This window comes from Pyrgilauda ruficollis, unplaced genomic scaffold (assembly GCF_017590135.1).
Source record: "Pyrgilauda ruficollis isolate IOZ18807 unplaced genomic scaffold, ASM1759013v1 scaffold15, whole genome shotgun sequence".
In the NCBI taxonomy this organism is placed as follows: domain Eukaryota; kingdom Metazoa; phylum Chordata; class Aves; order Passeriformes; family Passeridae; genus Pyrgilauda; species Pyrgilauda ruficollis.
The window spans coordinates 6,729,540-6,755,355 of record NW_024513654.1 but is presented as its reverse complement, the minus strand read 5'-3'; the positions used below and the strand labels follow the sequence as shown (position 1 = coordinate 6,755,355).

The 25,816-nt window shown below is 38.8% G+C and overlaps 1 protein-coding gene across 1 annotated transcript; it reads left to right on the top strand.

Annotated features, from left to right (window-relative positions):
* The first annotated feature begins 7,970 nt into the window (after positions 1-7,970).
* Positions 7,971-19,737, top strand: LOC121350102 (pancreatic lipase-related protein 2-like). The gene is given in 12 exon segments (XM_041461137.1): positions 7,971-8,019; positions 9,118-9,272; positions 10,229-10,354; positions 11,234-11,368; positions 11,856-11,964; positions 12,716-12,835; positions 12,925-13,047; positions 15,296-15,411; positions 16,356-16,485; positions 17,101-17,212; positions 18,205-18,373; positions 19,564-19,737. Coding segments are annotated over 12 exon segments (1,518 nt in total).
* Positions 19,738-25,816: the final 6,079 nt, after the last annotated feature.

Genomic DNA, 25,816 nt, shown 5'->3' with positions numbered 1-25,816 from the left:
AATCTTGAAAACACATACCTAACTCACTCTCTGTCTATGGATTCTGTGCTTGTCTGATGACAGTTCTTTCTTTTATCACTTGAACAACTTAATTTCAATGGCATTAAAAAGTATGCCCAGTAAATATCTGACCCATGTATCATACCAGACTCACAGAGTGCAGCAAGCAAGTTAAAAGGCACCCATGTACACAGTGCATAAGAAGTAATAATTTAGATTGTTAAATTTCTACTGTCTGTAGAGTGTTGCTGCAGGATAAGAAAAAAGCTTCAATATGAAATCTTTCTGGGATAAAGGGAGAGAACCAGAGAAAATTTCTAAAAGCCAAACCAAAGAATCCTGAAGTGACATTTTTATTGTGTTTAAGATTTCATGCCAGTGAATGCACTTCCAGGTATTTTAAAAGCAGTGTTATACTAAAAAGACTAAAAAGGTCTTTATCTTATATGTTACTTTTATTCTGTGTTATAAATTGCAAATTAAATAAAGTATCAGCTTACGCCACCTGGTAAATTTTCTATTTTAAAGCAAATAGAGAATTATTACTTAAAGAAGAGATATCAGGTACATGAAGAACAATCCCTTTGATGTGTTTTCAAGGCTGGCAGGATGTTTTTCAGAGAAAAAAAGAGCTGGTTTTCTCAGAACCCATGAAACTTCCCCAGATGAGAATGGACTTTGATTTCTTGTCCAAATACTGCATCTTTTGGGGCCAGGCTCTGATGTCCAGGCTCAGATCTGGAGGCAGTGGAGCAAACTGTCTGCACACCCCTTACTTTTTATTACCTCTGATGTAGGCTCTGAGTGCTTTTCATATAACCAGTAGCCCCCAGGATTTTGGCAAGCCCTGGCTCCCAATGCCTGGCTAACAGCATGTTCCCATCCCAAATCAGTGTTCAAGGCTCCCCTTCTCAATTGACAGCCCAGGTGTTGTTTGACTCTCACCTCTGGTAGCTGTCAATAATTCTAGCTTTGATCATTAGGTGTTTTTCATTAATCTCAACAAAATTAAACTGTAGTCTGGCTGGTAGAAAAGCAGATGATAGTTGCTTAAAACGCTTACATACATTGTGCATAACTAGTATTGCAAATTCCCAGAATAATCAGTACTTCCTCCTTTGCACATGCCAGCATTGCTCAAATCACTACATGGTTAGCAACTCCATCATGTCACATTGTTCTTATAATGCACTTTAGGAGGATGATGTAATTTCTTTTCATAAGACATAAGTGTTGAATAATCCCAAAACAGGCACAGCTCCTTGAAAAATCAAGGCCTGCATGCTGCAATCACCTACAAGCCATGTGTTCACAAACAACCCAACTGGCTTTCAGAAGCAGGAAGTCCACACAAAAACCAGCCCTAAAGCTTTTCATTCTCCAGTTGTTCACCCTTAGCATTTAGTGCCTGTCCAGTCACAGATCACTGAAATATCCCTGAAATCTCACAGCTTTTCCAGATATTTGCATGCACTCGGGTTCATCTATATACACCTTGAAACAGCGACATAACCCTGAAATCAATCCTGCAGTGCAGCCTTGTACCCTTGCTTGTTGAAAACAATGGCAATCACTTCAGCTCACTTCAAAAGAGGCTGGGTTGGACTGACATTGTGAAATACTCCAGTTAAACTTATTAAGTCTAATTGGTGTGGTAATGTTGAGTGCTCTGCTTGTTGCAACATCCCACTCCCACATTCCTTAAGCTTAAATGACTTCATGCTTTGCAGCCCTGCCTCATAACTCTTATTTAGGGAAGCCCTTTAAAAAGTTTTCACTGTTCCTCGTTATCTTTTTCTTCATTTCTTTTTTAAAAAGCAATGTTTCTTAACTTCAAAGCCAAAAGGCTTAAAATCAAAATGATGACGCTCAATTTTTCTGAAGTCATTTTGAAAGTGATACTGATTTAACTGGCTTGCAAAATAAGTGGATGTCATCCTGTAGCTTTTCATTACTTTATTTACAGAAAGATGCTATAAACTAGATACTTTTCATTACTTTATTTACAGAAAGGTGCTATAAACTAGATATTTTTCATCAGTCTACCCTGTATTAGCTGGCCTCTCTCAAAGGAGTTTTGCAAGACTTTCCAAAAATAGCAGAGGGCAAAGGTAGTGCTTCATTGAAACCAGCCTACTGGATTTCATTCCAGTAGTGGCCAACGAATTCATGAAATTCTGATAGTATTCTCAAAGTATACTAAAAACTCAAGTTGCCTGAAGAAACAGTACTCAAAAACAAAATAAAGAAGCCCTCCAGCTTACAGTTGCTCTTATCAGCAAATATGATAAGAGTATTCCTGTGCAAGCCATCCTTTTGTTCAGGGAGTGGCAAAGCCAGTGAGAGGCACCAAGCAGACTTTGGGAACATCCATGTGCTCGTTCCCCTCATGTCAGCATTTCCAGGAGCTCTTCTGAGGAACAAATCTCTAAATCACAGCTCCAAACTGAAACCTCCTTGCCAGACATGACATGAATGGGGCACAAACATAAACCTGTGGTGAGAGGGTACCACAAAACAACACAAATTTTATGAAAGCACTATAGGTGTTGCCACACCACAAGTACTTGAGAATATATTTGCACTGACACAAACATAACAGTGCCCTGATGGAAACTTCCTGTGCTAGACTGAAGTTGGAAACGGGATTGTGATGGAACAGAACCAGCCCCTGCAAAATGACAATTAAACCCACAAACACCAGGCCTCATACCACATCCAGGGTCTGATATGGAAGCATCTGGGGTTTTTGTTATGTGTTTCCATTTAATAGTGGCTAACAGCTTGTATAAATTAATGTAATTTCTTATTTTCATTTTTTGCACTTAATTTAGTAATTTATTTAATTTAGTAATTTGCATCCCAAAAAATTAGATCAATGCACATAGTGTCCATAGGTCTTAAAATAACTTGCTGTGGGAATTTAAAATTTTCTGTTTATATTGTATTTCTTTGGTCCCTATTTTGTAATTTTAAATTCAATATTGCCCTCAGAACATGCACTGAGCACCAGAGTGTTTTATCACAGAAAAAGATGACCAGGTAATTCACCTGGAATTCTCTTTGATGAAAACTAAGGCATAACTGCATCTTAATCTTTATTAAGATACAAACTTCAGATCTTACCCCATGTAAATCACAAAAAGACTTGGGCTTACATGCAAGTTTCAAATAAGTCATGCAACAACTGTTAGTTTAGATGGTATTAAAATACAAAGTAAATGGAACTTAACATTTGGTACTCTTTCTTTAGCTAAGAAGTATTTAATTCTATGAGTCATCCCATTGGGATTGGCATCAATAAAAGTATTAGAAGCTGGATGATAAGAAAGGCACAGCAGATAAAAATAACAATCCCTTCATATCTTTTCCAACAGCCAAGCAGACTGGAATGAATAGAAAAATACTTGCTGGTATTTAAGATTTTTTAAATTCAAATTTGTTACAACTGATGCATTGGAAAAGGTGACCTTTACATTACTATTACTATCTATAATATTCACACATTATTCATACACCCAAAACTGAATTATGCACCCTGCAGTGTGCATGGATAGGCAGAAAATTTATTTCTAGATCAAGACGTGACCTGCCCAGAAAATTTATTCTCTAGATCAAGACGTGACAGTGGTGCAATTAAAATTGAGAGAAAAAAATAAATAAATAAAATAACCAGGCCTGACCAATAACTTGCCTGAATTATCCCTATTAGGCCTTTTTTGAATTGTAGGATATTATATGCACTGTACCTCATCACATAAGATGATTACAGATGTTGCTAAAGAGAGATTTTAGGAGAGAATACACAAAGCTGTGTTTTAGCTGCAGAAAGAACTTTCTTCCACATTTGGCCACTTCATCCCTCACAAAAACACATTCATTGATAAAACTTCAGGACAGAAGGAATTTTCCCTGCCAGTTTTTGGTAATGGAGAGCAAAATAGTAATGTCCATCTTGTCCAGTCTGATGGAATAAGCAATAATTTTCACATGCTGGCATATAAGAGAAAAACAGAAGTCAGCCAAGAACAGAGATGAAGGTAGGAATGTCATCTATCAAAAGAAGAGGATCATGGAGAAGGCAAACACAAAATGCCTTGTTGATTTCCTTCCACCCCCGTAACAGGGGACATGAAATGAAGCTGGCACTGCACAGCTGAAGAGAAAGGAAAGGAGATGATTCTCCTCACAGCTGCATGATTCCAAAGTGCTTGATACAGGATGCTGGGTGTGCTGGAGCTGTGCATGAGCTCAGGGACAGCTTGGACAAGCTCATGGATGAGAAACCCTCAGGCACTTCTAAGGGATGGAGAGTCAGCATTTTGTTGCTTGCTGCTTCCTACCCGGTCCCAGATAATACCGAAGCAGTTAACCCCATTAAAGTGCAAATATTTCTAGAAGCCAACACAAGTGCTGACGTCTGACAATGCTGCTGAGCTGTGAACTTTCCTGGTATTAGTAAACTAGCATAGAAAACCCATTTCATGCCTGTCAGCTGGAGCAAATCCTCTGAGTAATTTGTTACATGTATGAGGATACCTTGCTCTCCCAGTAACCTTGCCTTAAACACCAGAGGAGAGCTGTGGTGTCTCACTGGCTGCTGAAAGGCAGCAAGAACACCACTAAATAATCACTTCATGTGTTCTGAGAAAAGCCTGGGTAAGTTAAACTTCATCTGATGCTCAATGTTGGCTGGAATTTATCTGCAAAAATTGCATAGCACACATTTACTCTCATCATAGGATGTGAGACAGCGATGTCCTCATCTTAGGTAAGATCAAAAACCCTTTAATATTTTGTTGTTTTAATTTTAACTTGGCAAAGTCACTGAATCTTGTGAGTGATCTGAAGTCTGCACCACCAGATTACAGTTGAGTCCATGCTGCAGCAGAGGGTTCAGGTATGGTTTGGGATTATAATACCAGGTTTGAGAAAATCTTCTTGATGTAATGAGTTATTCACATTCTTTGAGCTCTCCTGAGAACATAGGCACCAAAATATGCTGCATAGGTAAAATCTATGAATTCAAATTATTCAAGAATAATTTATTGAATCAACTAAATACACTTAGAAGTTTGAGCAATCAGCTTGTGCAGTAAACTTTGCTTCTGAAGTGTGAAGCAATGGTGAGGATAGAATGAAATGAGGGTTTGGTCCAATAAAATATATAACAGAATTAAATAAGAAGGTAAGATTAAATACTAATTTTCTGTGGGGCCCTTAAATTCTAATGAATCAATATTTCTTTGCCTATGAATTCTTAATGATATAAAAAACTAGCATTAAGTACTTCTAAATGTGATGCTTTATCAGAGATCTGAGCGTATCACACATCACAGTTCTGAGTTCTATTAACTATCACTGAAGCCAGTTTTGTCCAGGATGACTTGGGATAACTTAGAAGCAGATTTTTTGTGTGTGCATCTTTTAAACACTTCTTCATTTTTATTTACTTAAATTCTATGGGTAACTGGCTAACAGATCAATTTGCAACCCACAACAGACTTTAATGATGTGAGCAGAGGATAACTCAATTTTAATGTGAGTAATTCCACACTTTACTGGACTAACTTAGTCTTGAAGAGATGAATAACCTAGCATTTGTGGCACTTTAACCCAGTTCATATTTATGTGTGTTAGATGTGGAATAACTCATCAGTCAGTGGAAAGGATTATACCAAAAGGGAGTCTCCCCTTCCTGTACACCCTTGTCTCTGGAGGTGTCAGTAGTCACCTTAAAGGGTTTAACATTAAAATGTGGAGATGCAGGTTTCTCATTTGTATCTACACAGAATTATAGAACCATTTAGGTTGGAGAAGCCCCACATACACCTACAGGAACAAAGATTTCTAGGAAAGTCAGAAACGTGAACATAATAGTATAACAACAATATAGTACTATGTGAAATGACATCATTATCAAAACACTAAAAAATAAAATTACTGCAATTAATACAATTTAATTATGAAGATTCATGGTGATTGAATGTGGTGACAATCTGCCCCAGGAACTATTCTCCTCTCTTTAAAAGCATTTTTGTCACCTTTTCAAAGAAAAGTCAGGTAATTCATCTGGTAGCAAAATTAGAGATAAGAGATCTACAAGATGAACAAATAACAAGTGACAGACTAAGCTATTTAATTTTTTTATCATTTTTCATACTTCTTTCTGCATTTTATCAAGTGACAGTTTGAACCTGGCAAACATATGCTAGCTCATCCTAAAACACCTTGTTTGTGTCTTTGTGTTGCAACAGTAGACTTAGCTATCAAATACAAATTTGAAAATTTTGCCTAAGACTGTAAGTTATTAAGGACAGGGATCAGTTCCAGGAAGGATAGTTTTGCTATCAAAAGTGTGGGGTGGAATGCAAAGGATGGAGGCTCTACCACTGCCATTGGTGTGATGTTAAGTCACAATCTCAACTCAGCCTTGCACCAAGATGAGCGGCCCTGCTGATCCTGAAAGGCCCTGTGTTTGTTCAGTGTTTACATCACACTTCCCAGCAATTTTTAGCTCAAAAAATAATAACCAGTGGAGGACAATAACAGCCTGTTTGAAACTTTGCATTAAGTGGGTGGAGTCACGCAGCAAGCAACTGGTCAGACCTGGTTGGTGTTATCTCGGATGAAGGCTGACAGAGGGAGATTTCTTTTGGCATTACCCAACACAGCCACAGATGCAGCTGGGAATCCAAGCATTGTGGAGCAGCAGAGGGTGAGCATCCCTCTGCCACGTGCCCTTGGAGGGCAGGCACAGAGCTGTCCTGCTTCTCTCCAGGCTCCCCAAAGGGCTTCTGCAAGGTTTGCCGCGAGCAACTGAGAGGTTGACCCTGAGAACTTGCTCTGAGCCTTGCCAAGGTAAAAATGGGATACACTGGAGCCAAGAACATCTAAGGAGCTGAAATAAGGATCATGGTGATGAGGGGTAAGGTATTTGGTGAGTGGCTGGAGGAGAGGAGATGGGAGCAGGACATGCTTGAACCTACACTTGGTTTCACAGGGATGAACTCTTTGCTCCTAACAGTGCGCTATGGATTTCAGGGGATGCAGGGCTCTGCCTGGGCAGCCCTGGTTGGATGATCTGGGCATGACATTAGATTTTTTAAGAATTATCTATTTTCCTTTGAAGATATGTTGCTCATGGTAGTAGTGAGACTGTATTTTCCCTGCTTCACCTTGGAGTAAATGATGGGTTCCATTTACCCCTGTGCTTACCTATCAGCTGGTGATTAAGTGATCAGGCAGATGAGGGCTGATAAGCATCCATGGCTGATAACAGTGATCAAAATGAGTTTTCAGGACCATCTGTATGATTTATAAGCACAAATTAAGTTTGTTGTTGGGGTTTTTTTAAAATGCAATCATTGATGGCAGTTCTGTGAGTAACAGATTTCTATGAAATCCTAGGATAAATTTCAGGCAGTAATGTGAGAATCCTGTAAGAATTTAATTTGCATGCCCATAAACTGCAGCTCTACAGAGAAAGTTTCTGTTTGTCAAGGACAAAAAGATGATCTTTAAGGATTCCTAAAGGATACCCTGATCATGCAAAATCTCCATGGCAAACAGAAATAATCCCAAAGCTATTTTCTTGAAACCTTACTATTTTTGAGGAAAAGTTGCCTTTTTTTATGATGTGAGCAGAGGATAACTCAATTTTAATGTGAGTAATTCCATACTTTACTGGACTAACTTAGTCTTGAAGAGATGAATAGGAACTCCCTGAACTCCATACTAGCCTTGATTCTTAATTTTCTCTTAGAGACACAGAGTTGGAACCTATATTTGCTTCTACAATATACAGCTGAAGAAATCAACCTTTCAAGGTTAGCTTCATTAAGAAAAAAAAAAAAAAAAAAAAAATGAAGCACTGAGTTTTGAGGGGTTTTAGTGGGTTAAAGGAACCCTTAGGTGAATTCCAGATTCTAATTTCAATTATGTTTGAATTGTGTTCTTATTCACTTCAGATGCTTGCAGTATGGATCACTACTCTTTTTCTTCTCAATGCAGCCAAAGGTGAGACATATAAAGAATAAAGTCTATAAAGAGTACAAATGATGTGCATCTTACACCAGGATATCTATATTCTAGAAAAAATCTGTTCATTGGAATGTATTTAACATAATTCTTCATTAGGACCACTGAGTCATGCCATGTCTTTCCAATATTTAACTCATTAGTTTTTAATTCTGTAAAGGTTTTTGCAGCAAGTAAGCAGAATGGAAATCAGAAAGGTATTTTTATATGCAAATTGATTCTGAAATTCTTCCAGAATTTCCTACCCTCAACTCACTCATGGTAGCTACAACCCTAGGTGCCTACTCTTCACAGTGCTATGCAGAGAACAAGAAAATTGTCTTGATCCAAAATACCTCTTTAATGACAGGAAAACATGGACTTTTTAATAGCAATAAAAGTTTCTTGGGATTTCACAACTGTTGTGCTATAACAGTGTGGAAGGATGACAATTAATGGCAACACCCACATGTCATATTTGCACCATCACTGTATTAAAGGCACAATAGGAATTGTGAAACTGGTCCTTCAGGCACAGACCACACATCCTGAGGCTGTACTTTGCTCAAGGCTTCCACTCAAATTCCACTTTATTGCTTCCACTAAAATCTTAAGGTGATGAAAAAAATAAGAGAGATGTTTAATGTCTGTTGTGGAGCAACCAGAAGTATCTTATTTCAACGTTTTGGTTTCTTTTTGCTCCCTCGTGAGTTGTTGCACAAGAAATAACAATTTGGATAATCCCTGGAGTTTAGGACGGATTTAAAGGACTACTCTGTGCTGACAGCAAAAGCTGATTTCTTCCCTGGATCAAGATTTTGTTGTCTTTTTCCAAGGGCTGTGTTAACAATATGTTGAACCAGACTCACCAGGCTGAGCTCCAGGCTCTGTTTGCAGCAGGAACCACTCCTGAAGTTAAGTCCTTGCTGCAAACACCCGAGCACATCTGAGCCCCATAATGAAAAATGCTCAGAAGTGCCATCCCAATCCAAACCAGGCTTGTTTGGCTTTCCTGGTGTAAACCCTCCCCTGCCACCTTCGTGTACAGAACCTGTGACATTCCCAGAACACGAATATCTCCTTCTTTGTGCACCCCAGGAAGGGAAGTTTGCTACAAAAGGCTTGGATGCTTTTCCGACAGCCCCCCATGGGCTGGGATCCCGGGGAGACAACTGGCAGGCTTGCCCAGCTCTCCAGATGCTGTGAACACAAATTTCCTCCTATACACCAGAGATAACATGGTGAAGTACCAAGTAAGAGAATGCTTTGTTTTTAAATACTGACAGTGTACAATACATTCAATAAATTGTAGGGACAGTTTCTTTTCTCACATATTTTGCTCATATGACTGCTGGGAGAACCTCCAATTCTATATTAGACACATGATAATTTTCTTCCATCTTTTTTCCTTTTTCCTGATTTCAGCTCCCTGAGGAGCTAGGTGTATTTACAACATATTAATCACAGCCCTCTAACACAAGTTATTACAGGTAAAAGGCTCCAGAATTAAGGGGTTTTATATAAATGGCAGTCACAATCAGTGGAGGTGTTTATTAAGGCACTTCAGAGCAAGTCCAACTCCTCCAGCTGAGAGGGCTTATGAAGTTTTAACAAATCAGTCTTTCACTGAAGGTGAGATGTCTGCTAATTAGTGCATGACATCCCCCTTTTAAGTCAACACAACCATAACAAAAATATGTAAGAGCCAGTATTCAGAATTTATTTTAAAGAAAATAATGTCTTCTTTTTCAATAGACACCAAAATACCTACAGCCTCTGAATTTGTAAGCCTGGTGGGCTTTCCCATAAAATATAAATGAAGCAATTAAGGTCTTATCTTCAAAGGAAAAAATAAAGAAAAATAGCTTTAGTTTCAAAGTCAACAACATAATACCTTTCAGAAGATGCTGTCTTTGCATTTCTATGGCCAAGTTTGATAAAATCTTGTGCTTACATGGCATGTTGTACCAGTATATCATAAAGCATTGTGCAGAAGATGCCAGTATCATTAGTTCAAAAAAGAATTTGTTTAAGTGATTAATTAATTGAAACTTGAAAGGCAGTTTAGGAATGAGGAATAAGACCCATCTTTTCCAGGTCTAGAACTATGCCTTAACCATTGGGGCACTCTGCCCTTTATCAATGCACAGAGGGATGGAACAGTCACATCCTTGTTGTGTTTGTTGGTCCTTTGGTTCTCTTGGCACAGAAAATTTCAGCTACAAATCCTTCAAGTATAAAAGCTTCAAATTTCCGAGCGCACAGGAAAACTCGTTTCATTATCCACGGCCACCTTGCTGGAGCAGATCTCCCCTGGATAGCAAGCATCTGCAGGGTAGGTACAGCTATTTTTAATAGTCATTTTGCTTGTATTTGAAAGTCTAAATATCCACATCTGGCTTAAAATTTGCATGTAAAATTTACACCTCTGTTCTCTTGTTAATTCAGGGGATATGTAAGGAGCACAAAAGTCAGAATGAAGCCCAGTTCCACATGACCACTGTCTTGTTCTTGGCTAGGAATATAGTGCACTTCAGCTTTCTGCTTAATGCCCTTTTGCTGCATTCACCTCCACAGGGAAAGCTATAATAAATTGATTTTTCAATTCCTTGCCAATAATAAAGGGGGAAAAAAGAGTGAGTTTTCTCACCTCAGCAAAAGGTCACAATAAACGTGTCGGTTTGAGTGACACATTTGATCTAATAAATCCAAAAGGCTTTGTTCAGCAGATTGGTTTCATTCTACTCTGGCACATTTCAAAAATGAAATTGTTTCAAAATAAAATAAAAAATCAGAAAGTTCCATTGGCAGCAGTGTCTACATAGAATATTTTCATTGTAATCTATGAATTTCAGGGCTGAACAATTCAAGCACAAATTTCAGAATTCTTTTAGATAAACCAAGCATAAACATTTTGAAGAATAAAACTTGGACCTATTTCAGTAACAGGGGTACTGGCATTAAGAGAAGTTGGTACCTTAGAGCCAGCCAAGGCATCTGGAATGGAAAAAGAGCTGAAGGAAGCTTGTGAGTGTCCTCTAATCACTGGTTCCACTCTGCCTCCTTGTGTTGATCTTCAGCATCAGTAGGAATTACTAGAGATGTGTCGTCATCGGTCACACAAACAAAACAAAATACAGTTTACATATGCCCTGCTACTATGCCCTGCTACAATTGTTCCCTTCTCCTCTGTTCTTTTCCTGTTCTCCACCAGTTCATGTTTCACTCTGAAGATGTGAACTGCATCCTGACAGACTGGAGGGGCGGCTCCAGTGGTCTGTACACGGATGCCGTCAACAACGTCCGCATTGTGGGGGCCGAGCTGGAGTACCTGGTGAACTTCCTCGAGGTAAAAAAATATCCCTGGAATGTGCACAGTCCACATAAAGATCGTGCTCAGAGTGGCACCTTTAGGTTTGATTCAATAGGAAGAACAGGAAGTACCCAGTAAAGCAGGTCCAATCCCTGGGCTCTAATCCCATGCAAATGAAAATATCTGCTTTAGTGTCATAATTTAATTTAGATTTTGAAAAACTAACATGACTTTTCAGCAGTTCAAAACATTTGAAAATCTGAAACGAAAAATTAAATCCCCTAGATTTAATGTACCAGGATGTGTTCAGCCATGAACACCCTGGAAATGAAGAGGGGTGGGATGATTGGGGAATTGCTTCTCTTTAAGTAGAGATCCCATCACCCAGAACTGCAACTTTCCACCAGGACACTCGTCCCCACTGCCCAGTGACCTGGTCATGTCCTGGCACTGCATGGGGACCTGCTGCAGTGTCACTTGTATACCCACACTGGTTTTTTCTCCTTTCCATAAACCTTCACAGAAAGACTATGGCTATTCTCCTGCCAACATCCATTTCATTGGCCACAGCCTTGGAGCACATGTTGCAGGGGAGGCAGGGAGGAGGAAGCCTGGCATTGGAAGAATAACAGGTACTGCAGCTATTTCAGCTGATAAAACTTTATATTTTTACCCAGCTTAAAAAGAACTGAAGAATCACTGCTGCTTTATAAACATACAATACAGAATGCAATGTGCTGGTTTGTCATAAATAACAGTGTCCAGCCAGCATGGTGGCACACAAGCCATGACACAGTCACACATTGCTTTCTTTTAAAAACTCACTATTTTCTGCTTTCCTTCTCTCCCAGTCAGTTCTTTTCTCTGCATAGACATTGCTTTGTCTAAGCCATGCGCACAGTGAGCAGTCACACAAGAAACTCAGGGAAACTGGGGTCAGAGTTATGTTTCTTTATCTCCAATGAGACCTCACTGACACTGAAGTGAAGGGATACCATTTTCAACCAAGATATTCTGGAAATAAAAATAGACTTCTTGCCAAGTAAAAATTCATAAATAAATCTACATGCTCAGAGTAACATATGAAGATTTCATATTTTTCAATAAAATGATGGAAAAACCCCAATAAACCAAATCTCTTCTTATATCATTGTTCCCAAAAGTAAGCCAAGCAGCCTACACCATTTTACTGTGCTGTAATGCCTTCAGTCAGCTTTCTATTAATACTCTGCATGTTTTTCTAGCTGTGGACCACAAAATGGATTTTTTTTTTTTTTTAATGTGAAGGCAGAAATATAATCACATATATAGCATACATAACCTGTGTGTGGTGATATACATGTAGTATTATTTACTCAATCAGATGTATCTCCATTCATTTAGGTTTGGATCCAGCTGGGCCCCTTTTCCAGTACACTCCCACAATGGTGAGGCTGGATCCTTCAGATGCAATATTTGTTGATATAATTCACACTCATGCTGGTCATCTTTTCTTTGACTTTGGTAAGTTTTCATTGAAAGGCTGCCATTGGCACACAGGTTGGCTACAGAACAGCTGGGATTGATCTGCCAGGATCCATTGTGCATTTCAGCTCCAGGGATTCTTCAGACTTGTGGCCACCTGGATTTTTACCCAAATGGTGGGAAGCAGATGCCAGGATGCAAGCAGCTTCGTGTGCCTCCTGCAACTCGGGATGTCAATGACCTGATGAGAGGTAAATACATACATTAAAGAAGTAATACCTCATTATAAGTTACAGGTAGATACAAAGGCTAGGATAAGGTAAGACCTTTATATAGCTCAGATTTGGAATAGGGAGACAATGCTCAAAAACGGAACATTTAAAGCTGCCTCTAAAATACCCTCCAATTTTCTTTTGTACTAAACAATGCAAATTCTAGATGAAAATTGCACTTAAAGCATGCAAAATTTTGTATCACAAGCTTTCTAAGAGCCTTCCACTGTGCTGACAGGATGACCTAAGTGGGAATTCTTCGTATGAAGGACTGGTAAAATTTCATTCATGGATAATCCAAAAATGAGTATTTTAAAATATGAGCTCTCCTTCTCCCTAGGAAGATATTACTCCCAATATTAGTGGGATTCATCCATGCAATCAAGCTTTAGTCTCTTCCAAGGGAACAGCCCAAGGTCAGAAATACAAAAGATTATAAAAGGACTGCTCCATTAGTAGTTCTTCAAAGAAAGTTGGACAGTTAATCAGAATTACCCTGGGATCCAGTATAATATATCCACAAAATCCTGTCTTCTGATCCTAACCTAGAGAAATGAGAACATCTGTTATTCACAGCTAAATGGTTTGAAATCCCCACCACTAGTTAAATAATTTGCTTTCAAAAATTGTCTCCCTTAGAACTGGCTGAGAACTTAATAACAAAGAGAACTGAAATCTGGCTGTGCTCAAAGTTACTTGGAACAAAAACACTTTCCAACTGGAATGCATAAAAATGTCTGCATTTAAATTTTAAAAAATTAAATATTTTTTCCAGAGACATTTCACAAGGCTCTTTGCAATGTTTTGTCATGAAGGAGAAACTCAGCTCTATTGAACACGAGCAGATGGAGTTGGTTGTTCAAGCAGCTCTTAAAAATAGAGACAGCCTTAACTCCCTCTTGTTGGTTAAACCTTACTTTGTTTGGTAACCTCTCTATTGTTTGTTAATGTTTACATTTATGTAGTGTTTTTATGCATGAAGTGCTTTAAAAATAATATTTAGTGACTTTTTCTCTGCAGTTTTTGATGCAGTAGAAAGATGATAGATGTTAAGTGAATTTGCCACTAACATAAATTGAGCCAGCTCTAAGAGCTGAGGGTTTAAAAGCACAAACCCTTCTGAATTAAAGAAGGAGCTACTAAGGAAACACACTCAGGAAGCCTTGATGATGTAGATTATTTCCAAGAAAAACAGACAACAAGTACTTTTCTGAGAGATTTTAGTGTGGGGTTTCTTTTCTTTCCTTATGGAAAGAACAATGTGTCAACTGGTCAACACCAGCTGGTCTATCTTTAAGATGCATAAACATTGCCATTGGGGGAAATTTTGATTTCACTACAACCTGTGCTAGCTTGCAACTACTTCAGTGCCTCCCAGACTTCCCCCTGTGGTTTGGTGAGCCCCCACCACACACTGAAGTGGAATAAAGCCCATTTTTATACAAATAATCTAACTTTAGTATATTGTGTTTTGATATAGGAGAGACCTCGGAATCAAGGAAGACAACATTTGCTATAAGGGACGTGTAAATATAACCCAAATAGCACTTCCTTCTTTCCTTACTGACTGCTTATAAATTTCAGTCTGATGGGAAAAAGTATTTGATTCAAATAGTTCTGACAAAATCAAGGACACACTGCCAAATATCCTGCTTTTCAGAGGATTTCACAGAATTGCTATCAAATGACTGCAGATTTTCTAGTGCTTAAAAACATCAAAAGCCACAGAATTTATAATAATTGCTAAAATTATCTTTAATTCTAGAAATTAGTAGAAACTGTGATTTTTCAGAATACCATGTTTTGATAACTGTAAGAAAAGGAAAACTACTCAATTGTGACTACTGTATGCTTTACAAAAACTGTAGCTATGAAATATTCCAATCTTTGAAATATTAAAGGGAACCACTCCCAAATGTTTCTTCTTTCACCTTGTGCATCTCCAACTCTTTCAAAAACTACCTTTTTCCAACAGAAAATAATATATGTAGGCATAAGTACATTGTCTTACTACAAAACCAAATCATTTACAATGTAAATGTCTTTTAATCATTGCTATTTCTTTTATCTGAGACAACACTATACGTGCAAGTGCTTTTGAGGAAAAGAGACCCCAAAATGTTTCTTTGGCATGGACTTTATGTTAATGTATTGTTTTCATCACTTTTTACCTGTTGGGGTTTTTGTTGATTTTTTTTTTGGTTTTTTGGGTTTTTTTTTTCCCCAGCATACAGATCTTTTGGATGTGCACATAAAAGAAGTCTCAGGTATTACGCTGAGAGCATCATCACTCCAAATGGATTTGTTGGGTATCAGTGTGACACGTACCGAGAGTTTGTGCTGGTAAGTACCAGGTCTGGATTTATCTGAGAGCCTACAGCACTGCCCTTCTTCTTTTAAAGATTCCTGGGACAGCTTCTACACTTGGGATCATGGGATATGGGCACAGGGGACATTCAGAACCACCTTCATTCAGACCATACCCAAACCCAAGCAATTTCACAATAGAGAAGTGATGATGATCATTTAGCCATTTTTTTTTCATCAAATGCACAAATAGCCAAAGGTCCACAAATACCAGTTTGAACAGAACCTCCCATATATCAATACTGAGCTACCTAAACACAGCAGAGCTATTTTTCCCACTGCAATTAATCTGCTTTCATGTTTGTCTTGTTTTACCTCCTTTTAATGGATGTCAAGGTCTTGATCTGATTGTCTGATCTGTGTGGGTAGATAGAATTCATTAAGCCTCTAAATGGGAATAAAGGATAAAGGGCTGACAGAACAAATCCCAGATGGAAAGCCCAGCCTTCCTAAATTCCAGTACTCCTAAACATAAATATTTTTACCACACAAGTGAGACATTCAGCCAGACCCCCTTGGAAATGTGGTTATCCATCCTATAACCAGTAGAAAACCTTCCAGTGGACCCAATGAAAGATGAATATATTACCTGGATTTTACAGATCAGGCAGCAAGGCACAACACTCTTTATGGTATTTACTTATGGTCCCTGCAAGACTACAAGGAATTAGGCTAGATTTCCAACCTGTTTCTCTCTGATTTTCCACAAGATGAAATAAGATGATTGGGCACCTCAACTCCTTTTTCAACCACAATGATAAATGCTGAAGATATGATCTGAACTGAGAAGCGAGGACCTACAAAAATCCAAGCAAACAAACAAAAAACTGGGAAAAAGCTGAAATACCCTAATTTCCTAAAATTTAAGTGAGATTAAAATAGATGATGTCTTATAACGCACATTTTTATTTTCCCCCCAGGGAGACTGCTTTCCATGTCCAGAAGAAGGATGCCCAATGATGGGTCATTATGCTGATAAGTTTTTACATAAAACTGAAAAAGAACAGCAAAAAGTTTATTTAAACACAGGGCCCTCCCCTCCATATGCTCGTAAGTGCTCATTTTATGGTGTATTCTAAAGTGGCAATGAATTATGTGTGAAAAAGGACCTTACATTTCTGCAGAGCTGCTGCAGTTAATGATTTGCTCTCAATAAAACATCTAGAGTTTTAGGTGTCAGGAACATGCAGTACCAGCATTATTTTGGAAAGCTGAGATAATTGTAAAAACAGATCAAATGATGCTCATCTTTGGGTTAAATTTGGTTATTGCTTATTGCATGATGGTTTCAAAAATTCTATAAAGCTGAAACTGGGAGGAATTTTATGCTGGATGTGCATAATTTCAAATTTTAAAATGTTGCATTGTTTTTATTCATAAAATTTATAAAACTGGAGCATTTCAGGATATTTTTGCCAAGCTCATCAGGAGGCAGGGAGAAATATGAAATACAGTTTTAGTTGCGGTTAATGTAGAAATAGCCATAGGACTGGGGAAATTGGACAATTAATAAATGAACTGCAATTTATCACAGGTGGTTTTTGCTTATAAGCATGTTTGTGCAATCCTTTTCTCTCTCTTAGAGACACTGAAACATATAAGAAATTTAAACCTTAGGAAAGAAATCTCCTTACAACTGTAATCCATTTGATTTTGCTTCCCAAGGCTGGCAAAAAGAGATACATGTCAAAGTATGTGCAACAGAAACCATGAAGGGAAATATAGATGTAGCCTTGACTGCAACTAATGGGTTCAGAAAAAAATATACCATTGACAAGTAAGTTTAATGTGGCTGCTGGAAACGTGGCCCTATCACTGTTAGCACATGGAATGTATACACAGCTTTTTTTACATGCATCACCTTGTTCTGTGTGGTCTGTGATTTACACTGGCAAAAAAAGCAGCTGATAAGTGATGGAAGCTCCCTGTGCTGCAGACTGTGGTAAAAATCTGCTGGTCCCTCTTATTTTCTTTTGTTTTCTGAGGTTCATGTTTGCATAGCAAAGTGGGCAAGAGCTCTGTGGCTGCTGCTGGACTCAAACAGGATTTGGTGACCTCTGAGAAGACAAAGGGCTCAGTGATGTACAGTCATCTAATTATCCCCTCCTCTGGGGAATATGTGAATAAGAAAGTTGCAGCTTGCCCATGAACTGTGCTGGAATATGGGATTCCTGTCCACTCAGCTTGGCCTTTTCCAGTAAATCTCAATAAATAGATGCCAATCAGCAACCCAGCTTCAATATTACAAAATCAATCTCTTCTGTGTTTGAACACAGCCCCATTACTGGTCAGTACCAGGAGTACCTTTGGTTATAAATACACCACTGCAGCAATAAACCCACAGATAATTTCAATGTTAATGTCACATTGCAATGTGTGTTCTGTTAGAGTGAACAGTGATAGCACAGAAGGCACAAATGTAAACTATAATTTTCAATCTTCTTCATGGTTGAGAGCAACCAGAAACACTGAGAGAACTTTTTGACTTGGATTTATTTGAAGATAGGTCTTATTTTTCAAAAGTAATGTATAGAATAAATCATGGTGATACTGACAAAGGCTGTGCTAACTGATATGTGTTTTCATCCTGAAAGGCACAGGAATTTCAGCAAATCCATAAAAAAATCTCATCAAATTCCAGCAGTAGTATCCAAAGCCCCGACTCATGCACCCCTCAGCTCCTCTCCCCTTTTCCCTATAGTCAAGTTTTCTTTTCCCCCTCATTTGTGTAGAACATTGAGCATCACTTCCGTGCTTTTCTTTTGGCAGGGGAACTTTCAAACCAGGCAACACATACTTGAACTACATTGATACAGAAATTTCTGGGAACATTTCAAAAGTTGAGTTTCTCTGGAAAAAGCAACTAGGTCACGCAGACAGAGGCTGCATGGGAGCTGAGGAAGTCAGAATAATATCTGGGGAAAACGGGAATATGTAAGTACATAATCTAATGATGTAAAGGTAGAAGCTTTTCTCCTAAATTGCATTTTCCTGTGCCCAGCTCTGCATGGGCACATAGCACAGCACACAGAAACAGCTCTGCAGAGTTAACCCTGTACCTGCCTGGGCAGGGGGCTTCGTGCTGACTCCAACCTGAGCCAATGGGCCTGGCAGCCACTGGCATCTGCAGGACATTAGGTACACTTTTGGAACATACCTCTTGTTTAGTTTTTACCAAAATGAACCCAGTTTATGCATCCACCTTAATGGATTCTTTGCCTCTTTTCTGCCAAGGTCGGGATTAAATCACTAGATGGAATTTCTTGTTTGTTCGTTCTTATCTATGTTACAGTCTCACAAGCTGTGAGTTCTACAGTACTTTAACAAGGTAAAAAATGGCAATGTAGCTCTCTCTACAAGGCTTTTTAAGGATAAACTATCCAATTAAGAAATGACATTAAATTATTTTTACTTTTAACCCAATAACCAACCAACTGTGCCCACAATGTGGACTTTTCTATCCAATTACACAAAACCACCCAAACCCATAGAGAAGAAGGTGAAGAAGAAGGTGAAGAAGAAGGTGAAGAAGAAGGTGAAGAAGAAGGTGAAGAAGAAGGACCAGCCTCTGCCCCAAAACCTCCATCTTGCTGTATACATTACTATATTCTAAAACCTTAAACTCTAAGTTTTCCACCCTGTGATATTACACACTCCTATTCAAACTCCACACCCACAATCCCAGTTCTGCCATAACGTTTTGGAAGCCTTCTCCATGGCCTCAGGTCAAATGTAGTGTTCTTTTGGGAGTCAGTAACTGCCAGCACAGAAAGTCTAAAATTCCAGGGTTCCAACACATCCTGCTCTGTCATGTAAACCAAAGCGTGGTAAGTGGGAGAAATGGAGGGAGCAATTCCCTTCAAAAGCATGCTCCTGTCCCAAATGAAAATGTTAAGGGAGCCTGACCAAAAAGGCAAACACATCCTAAAAGTTAATAATTAGTCATGAACTAGTAAGTCTTTAAAAAAAAAAAAATTGATAACACACTTTATGTTCTCAGTCTACTGGAACTTATGCTTTGGCCTAAGATGAAATAAAAACAGGGTTAATATTGATTATGTTGGCTAGCTGCTATGAAAATGTCCCATTTTACTGACAAATATTTCCTTAAACTCTCCCCCTTCCCAGGTCTGTGTTCTGTGGGTGTGGAACAGTGCAGCCCAGCATGTGGCAAGCCCTGGCTCTCTGCTGAGGGCCAGGAGTGCCCAACCCTCACCAGCTGCGAGAGGACACTGCAGTCAGCAGCAAAGATTAACGAGGCTCCCTCAACAGACTTTGAGAAATTTGTCCAGCCCTCCATAAAAGCTCAATTTCCAAGTTAGTGCTGTCATCTTTTCTCCATGCAGGGCAACTACACTCCTGTGAACTATGGCTACAATGGCAGAAAACACATTTGTTACTAATAACCAGCTGGACTCTGGTCTATCCCTGAAACAGGCATCTCCTTTATCAAAACTGTATTGTACTACTTGAATTGAGGAACTTGAATTTTCTGGCAGCCTTCAATAAGAAACTATTTTCTCTTTGCCAGTGAAACAATTTTCCACCTCTATTTCACCTTTCTGACAATGCTAAAGTCAGACTTGAGCTACATCATTTGGATTAGCATTGGCACTCCAGATTTGTCAGCATTTTGATTGTACTGGTTAGCAAAACCAGACCACTGAGAGTTATCAGCATCAGCCAAAATAAGCTAAAGTTCTTTTGTTTCAACACAAGCTACCCACAAAAATTCTTTCATTTTTTAATTACCAACTGTTGTCTGAGGCATACAACAGATTTCTGCCTCTGATGTGAGGTTTATCATTTAGGTGCAGAAATTAAGTGTATCAATCACATTGGGCAATTCTGTTGTGTCCCATCCTGACAAGCAGCTATTCCAGAATGCTCCCAGTGAGGTTCACCAAAAGGTGTTGGTGTGTTGCACAAGGCTGAATGTGGCTGATGAACAGGTGTGTTTCAAATTATGCAGCAATACTTTTGAGGTGTCAGAACCCTGTCACCTCCTGTGCAGTTTGCTGAAGGAGCTTGCTCAGGATATTTGATAAATTGGGTGTCTGCCTTCTCAGAGTCACTCTTCAGCACCCTTTATTTATCATCTCCCCATGAGCAGGGTGGGACCAGAAACCATCTTGAGCAGGAAATTCATCCTTCTTTACCCCTTAAGGAAACTTCTTGGCGAGATTCCCTCCTTTATCAAGAAGGGGCTTTCCTCTCCTGTGCTCCCCTGGAGATATAAAAAAGCCCCAGGTACTTCTACAGAGTTTGGAAATATCTGTAACTGGTAATTACAACATCTTGAACATCCTCCATAAACCATACATGGCTCTCTGCCCCAGAGTTGCTCAAATTAATGAGACTCTATTATTTTGCCTTTCTTACAGTCAGGAATTGATGCAAAATAAATGTAAATATTTTCCTCAGGATCACAAAAGCCTGTGCAGCAGGGGCAGGAACTGGGTTTTATGGCACAAACAGGAGTGTGATCAGTGATGTAAGGCATCATTCCTCACAGGAAGGAAACAAAGTCCTGTTGGACTCAAGACTTTTTTAGAGCTCATCCTCTCCTTCCTCCATACTTGACTGTGACCCTTTTGCAATTCTAAAAACTAATTTGATGGTTTTATGAATAATAAATCATATTCTTTCAAAAATACAAGTTTCATTTTGTTTAATTTTAAGCTATAGATTTCAACAGTGTTCTGACAAAATGTGACAGTTCATTTAGGCTGCTGACTTGTGCTACAACTGTTGTAGAGCTGATCAGACCATTTAAAAATATGCATTTTCTCAGCCAACTTTTTCAGCTAAAACTAGAATATTGCATTAATTTCTCCCCCTTGTGTTGTTCTGTTTCCATTCTTGTCTTATTCTATTTATTGAGTTAAGTTTTATCCTTTGGTATAGTAGACATCAACACTGCCCTTTTTTAATATATTTTTAGACAGAACTAGAGAGATTTATTTTTATGAGATAAAAATGAAAAAACCCACACTGACAGCACCTGTGTGTTGCTGGTGGCAAATAATCTTCCTCCTTGTTTCTTTCTGTATGTAAAATTTAAATTCTCCCTAGTACGAAATTTTTGGATACTATCACTTCATATTAATGGTGCTAGTCCAAATAATGCAAGGGTTTGATATTTCATGAGAAAATCTGCCTTTGACAAAGCTCTGGACAGGCAATTCTTTCATATCTTTAAAACAAGGTAAGCCATCTTTTCAGAACAATTTAAATTGAATCTTTGAAATGCCAAGTGAGACACACCATTCCATATGTTTGGCTGTCATGTGGAAAGGTAGTGCTTTTTAAAATCAAACATGCCTCATTTCTCCAGGGATATAAAGGACATATTATGATTTGCATTCCATCTTTTACATTATTTAAATATTGTGCCAAATTATAAGTGCTTCAGAATTACAATACAAATTTAATTTTACACTCCTTAAACGTGTGTTCACTACAAAAATTATGCCAAAGGTAAATTGATAAGAAAGCCATTATGAAGCTTTCAGCTTCACATGGCACTCTTTTGACAATGGGGTATCATAAAACAAAACCTCTTAAGCTTTTTATGGAAAAAGGGACAGCAATAATTAGCAACCCAAAATAGGAACTACCTGGTTCACTTACATTGTCTTTATGTACTTTATATGTGACAGAAAAATAATCTTGGAAGAAAATACGTTTGTCATAAAGGCATATGTGCAGGTGTGCTGAAGAGACAACAAGGGCCATTTTTGTCAGAATTCTCTGATAACAAAAAAAAAAAAAAAATACTCTACTGCATAGGACAGTAGTTTGTCTCTTTCCAAAATCACAGCCTATCAAAATGCCCCTCCTAAATGTTTGTGAGCCCAGAACTAAAATAACAACAATAATATAAATTAACTAAATAGGAATAATAGACAGAGACCTCAGTGTTCAGATTGGACAGTTTCTCTTTTCCTACTTTTGATCCTATCTTAATCTGTGACTTTTTAGATTTTTTTCATGCTACTGTAATCCACTACAATACATTGATAAAATCCTTGAGAAATAATCAGATGTTTGCAGGAATAAGGCTTCCAAGATCTTCTGGTCTTTCATCTTTGCATTTTTGGGGTTTTTTTTTTTTCCTACAACAGCCTCCAATTCTCAAATATCTGCCTGTTATACTGAAGACTGAAAAAAAAAAAGACCTTTGGAAGGTAACTTTTCTGAGACTTTAATGCAGTCAGGGTATTTTGTGAAGCCCCTGGGTCTCACAGTTGTTTCACAGGCTGCTGGGACAGAAGCAAAACCAAAAATCTTCGTGCATGCCCAACATTTATTTGAGTTATTCTTCCATAACCAAAGCTGACTGGAGTTGGAGTTGCCACTAAACAACTGACCTATCACTGACCTATCAGTAAATCTACCTGCATGGAGTCTCTACAAAACTTGGGGCTTTCTTATTCTCCTTTTGTCAGTACACAGTATCAGGGACTTCATAATTTCAAGTAGTCTGTACTTTAAGTTGCTCTGTTTCCAGTAATTAGGGAGCAGAAGTTGATAGCATGCCCAAATCTATTTCTGTGGCATATTTCCAGGACAAAACAGAGCCAATAATCTTTATCTTCAAATATCAAGGATATAAAAACTTCCAGAAAGAACATGCCTCATCACCAGCCCTTGCACAAACAGAGCACGCCCACGTCGCTGTGCTGGGGAGCACAAACCTCTCCCAGCTGCCACAAGGGTCTTGCAACACAGGAAGCATAAGCAATATGTGAAAATACAGGCTGTCAATGGTGTCATCCCAGAGTTTTTTCCTTTTTTTGTGACACTAGGAAAGCTTGGGGCCAAGCATTGATGGTCAGAGCTCTAGAGGCTTAGCTTTGTTCTGAGCCACTGGGCTGCAGGTGAGCTGCTCAGAGACGTGTTTTTATCAAAATACATATTCAAGATTTGCATCTGCCTTTCAATTTCCAAGGCAAATCTATAGTTATTCCCTTTATCTCACCTGACTTGTTCAAATCAGTTCAATATTCTAACATTAATAGGAGATAAAGCATTTAGAATAATGAACTTCACCCTTTTCCCTTTAATTCTGCCCATTGCTTGTAAAGAAAATCTGGCTGTCCCTAAGGACCCCCCTCTGCCTTGGCTTACTTTCATCATCTGCTCTAAAACTCCCTTTTCTAGTGCTATTTTCTTCATATACTATACTCCATAAATCTCCAGCTCACAAAACCAATAGTTAATATTAGCTTTGCTTGCTTTGAGTGATTTAATTAACAGCCAGCATGTATTATGGAAAATCATAAATATTTATAACTTCCAAAACATTCTTTTATTTGCTGCTGTATGATACTGGAAAGGATATACTAAGGTAAATTGGGTTTGTCTCAATTCAATTTAAAATTTGTTCACTTGACCAGAAAGAAAACACTGGAGTTAAACAATAGAAATATGAAGAACATCTCTTGTTCTTGGCTCTGCCACTCAAATACTGCAGGTAAGATTCTCCAGTGAGCTGAGTGGTCTTTGTCTATACATATTAGCAATTCTCTAGAGGATGGAATACACAAAGCTACTTCCAGATGACCTCCATCCAAGCTAAGAAATTCATTAACCATCTTCAATCTAAAATTGAAATGAGAGCAAGAAAAATGTTGCTTTTACAGTTTTATACACTTATCCTTCTATGAAAGCCATGGTAATTTATATATTGCTGCACTTGAAACACAGTTTCTGAGATTCCTTTGGAGAACATGATTCACAGTGAGTGTTTTGTTTCTCTTTTTCGTACCTATGTGAATGCCACTATGTGAATACCAAAAAGGATTTATGTCCTTGATAATTCTCAAGCTGACATTTATAAAACCACTGGATGTGTTCACTTGCTCATTGTCAGAGGCAGCTGCAAAAGCCAGACTTTTCTTCCTGCCCACTAAAATCTGTTAAGACATAGAAACAGGCCCAGAAAAAATTACCATTGCTAAAAGGAGCTACACATCCAAAGCACACAATATGGGTTAGAAATTACTTTTGCTATTAATTCTGATTTGTTGTACTGGCCTACATTAATTTAATCACACCACTGTGTATTCTCTCTGGAATACACAGACAGTGAAACTCAGTGGCACTGTTTCAGCACTCTCACACAAAGACAAACTCTGTGGAAAGAACAGCAAAATATTTGAGCATATCCAGAAATCCTGGTCCCCTTAAAATATTTCAGAGAGGTCTGATCACAACACAAAGATGTCCATCAGATTCTGAAGGTGTCTCACCATAAACAGACGCACCAGTTTCAGTGGCTGCTTTTCATTCGAGCTACATCCAGAATTTTGACACGAGGCACATGGGGGCACATGACATTCCTTATCTCTTTTCCTTGGCTCCCCAAACTCATTCCTCCCCAGACCTATCTAATGAGCTGCATTGTTCTGGGCAGAGCAATGAATGTGTCCCATAAGTGCTGCCCAACCTCCACCTTCCAGTCAATGAAGGTAGACTCGAGTGTCAAGAATTTCTTATTAGCTGGATCTCTTCTGTCTTATCTGAAATTACACACACATTGTCAGTGTAAGCAGAAATTAAATATGAGATGGAGTCGCTTACTGGCCAGTGCTTCCTCCACATTCCTCTCAGACTTCTTTCTAATGATTATTTTCATATATGGCACTGCTTGCACCACTCTACCAAGCACCAGACCCAGACCCAAACATTCCTGTAGGTGCCACGTGCCACAGGGACTGACAGACACTCCTGACTCAGTTTTTCCAATGCCTTTCAGGCCAAGCACCAGACCCAGACCCAGACATTCTGTCAGTCCCTGTGCCATGTGCCACAGGGACTGACAGACACTCCTGACTCAGTTTTTCCAATGCCTTTCAGGCTGATTGCCTTACATACAATTCAGTATATGAGAAACACTTGTGGTTTTTTGCTGTAATTTCTGAAATATCTTCTTTCAGGCAACGCACATATCTCAGGACCACAAACTGGCTCCTTATGTGAACCACAGACCCAGCCCAAGTTACTTCCTGCCCTCAGGCACTTGCACCACTCCCTGATTAAGGGTGACAGTCTCCTACCCAGGGGATTATGGCAGCAGCCATCCTGCAGATAGCACTGCAGGGACGCGAGGCCCTGCTCAGGAACTGAAGGACTGGGTTCTGACACGGCTGTGACTCACAGTCTCCAGAGCACAGAAGAGAATCTGGGATTTACATGACGGACAAGTCATGAAAAGATGAATGACATGATTATCATCACCCTGTCCTTCTCCTGGAACAACTTTGAATGAAAGTGCCTGTGGTTTCTCTGATCTAGGTGGATCACAATAATGTCAGTTTACACCAGTTATATCCAGAGCATGCCAGCTGATAGAGAGCTTGGTAGAGAGACATCT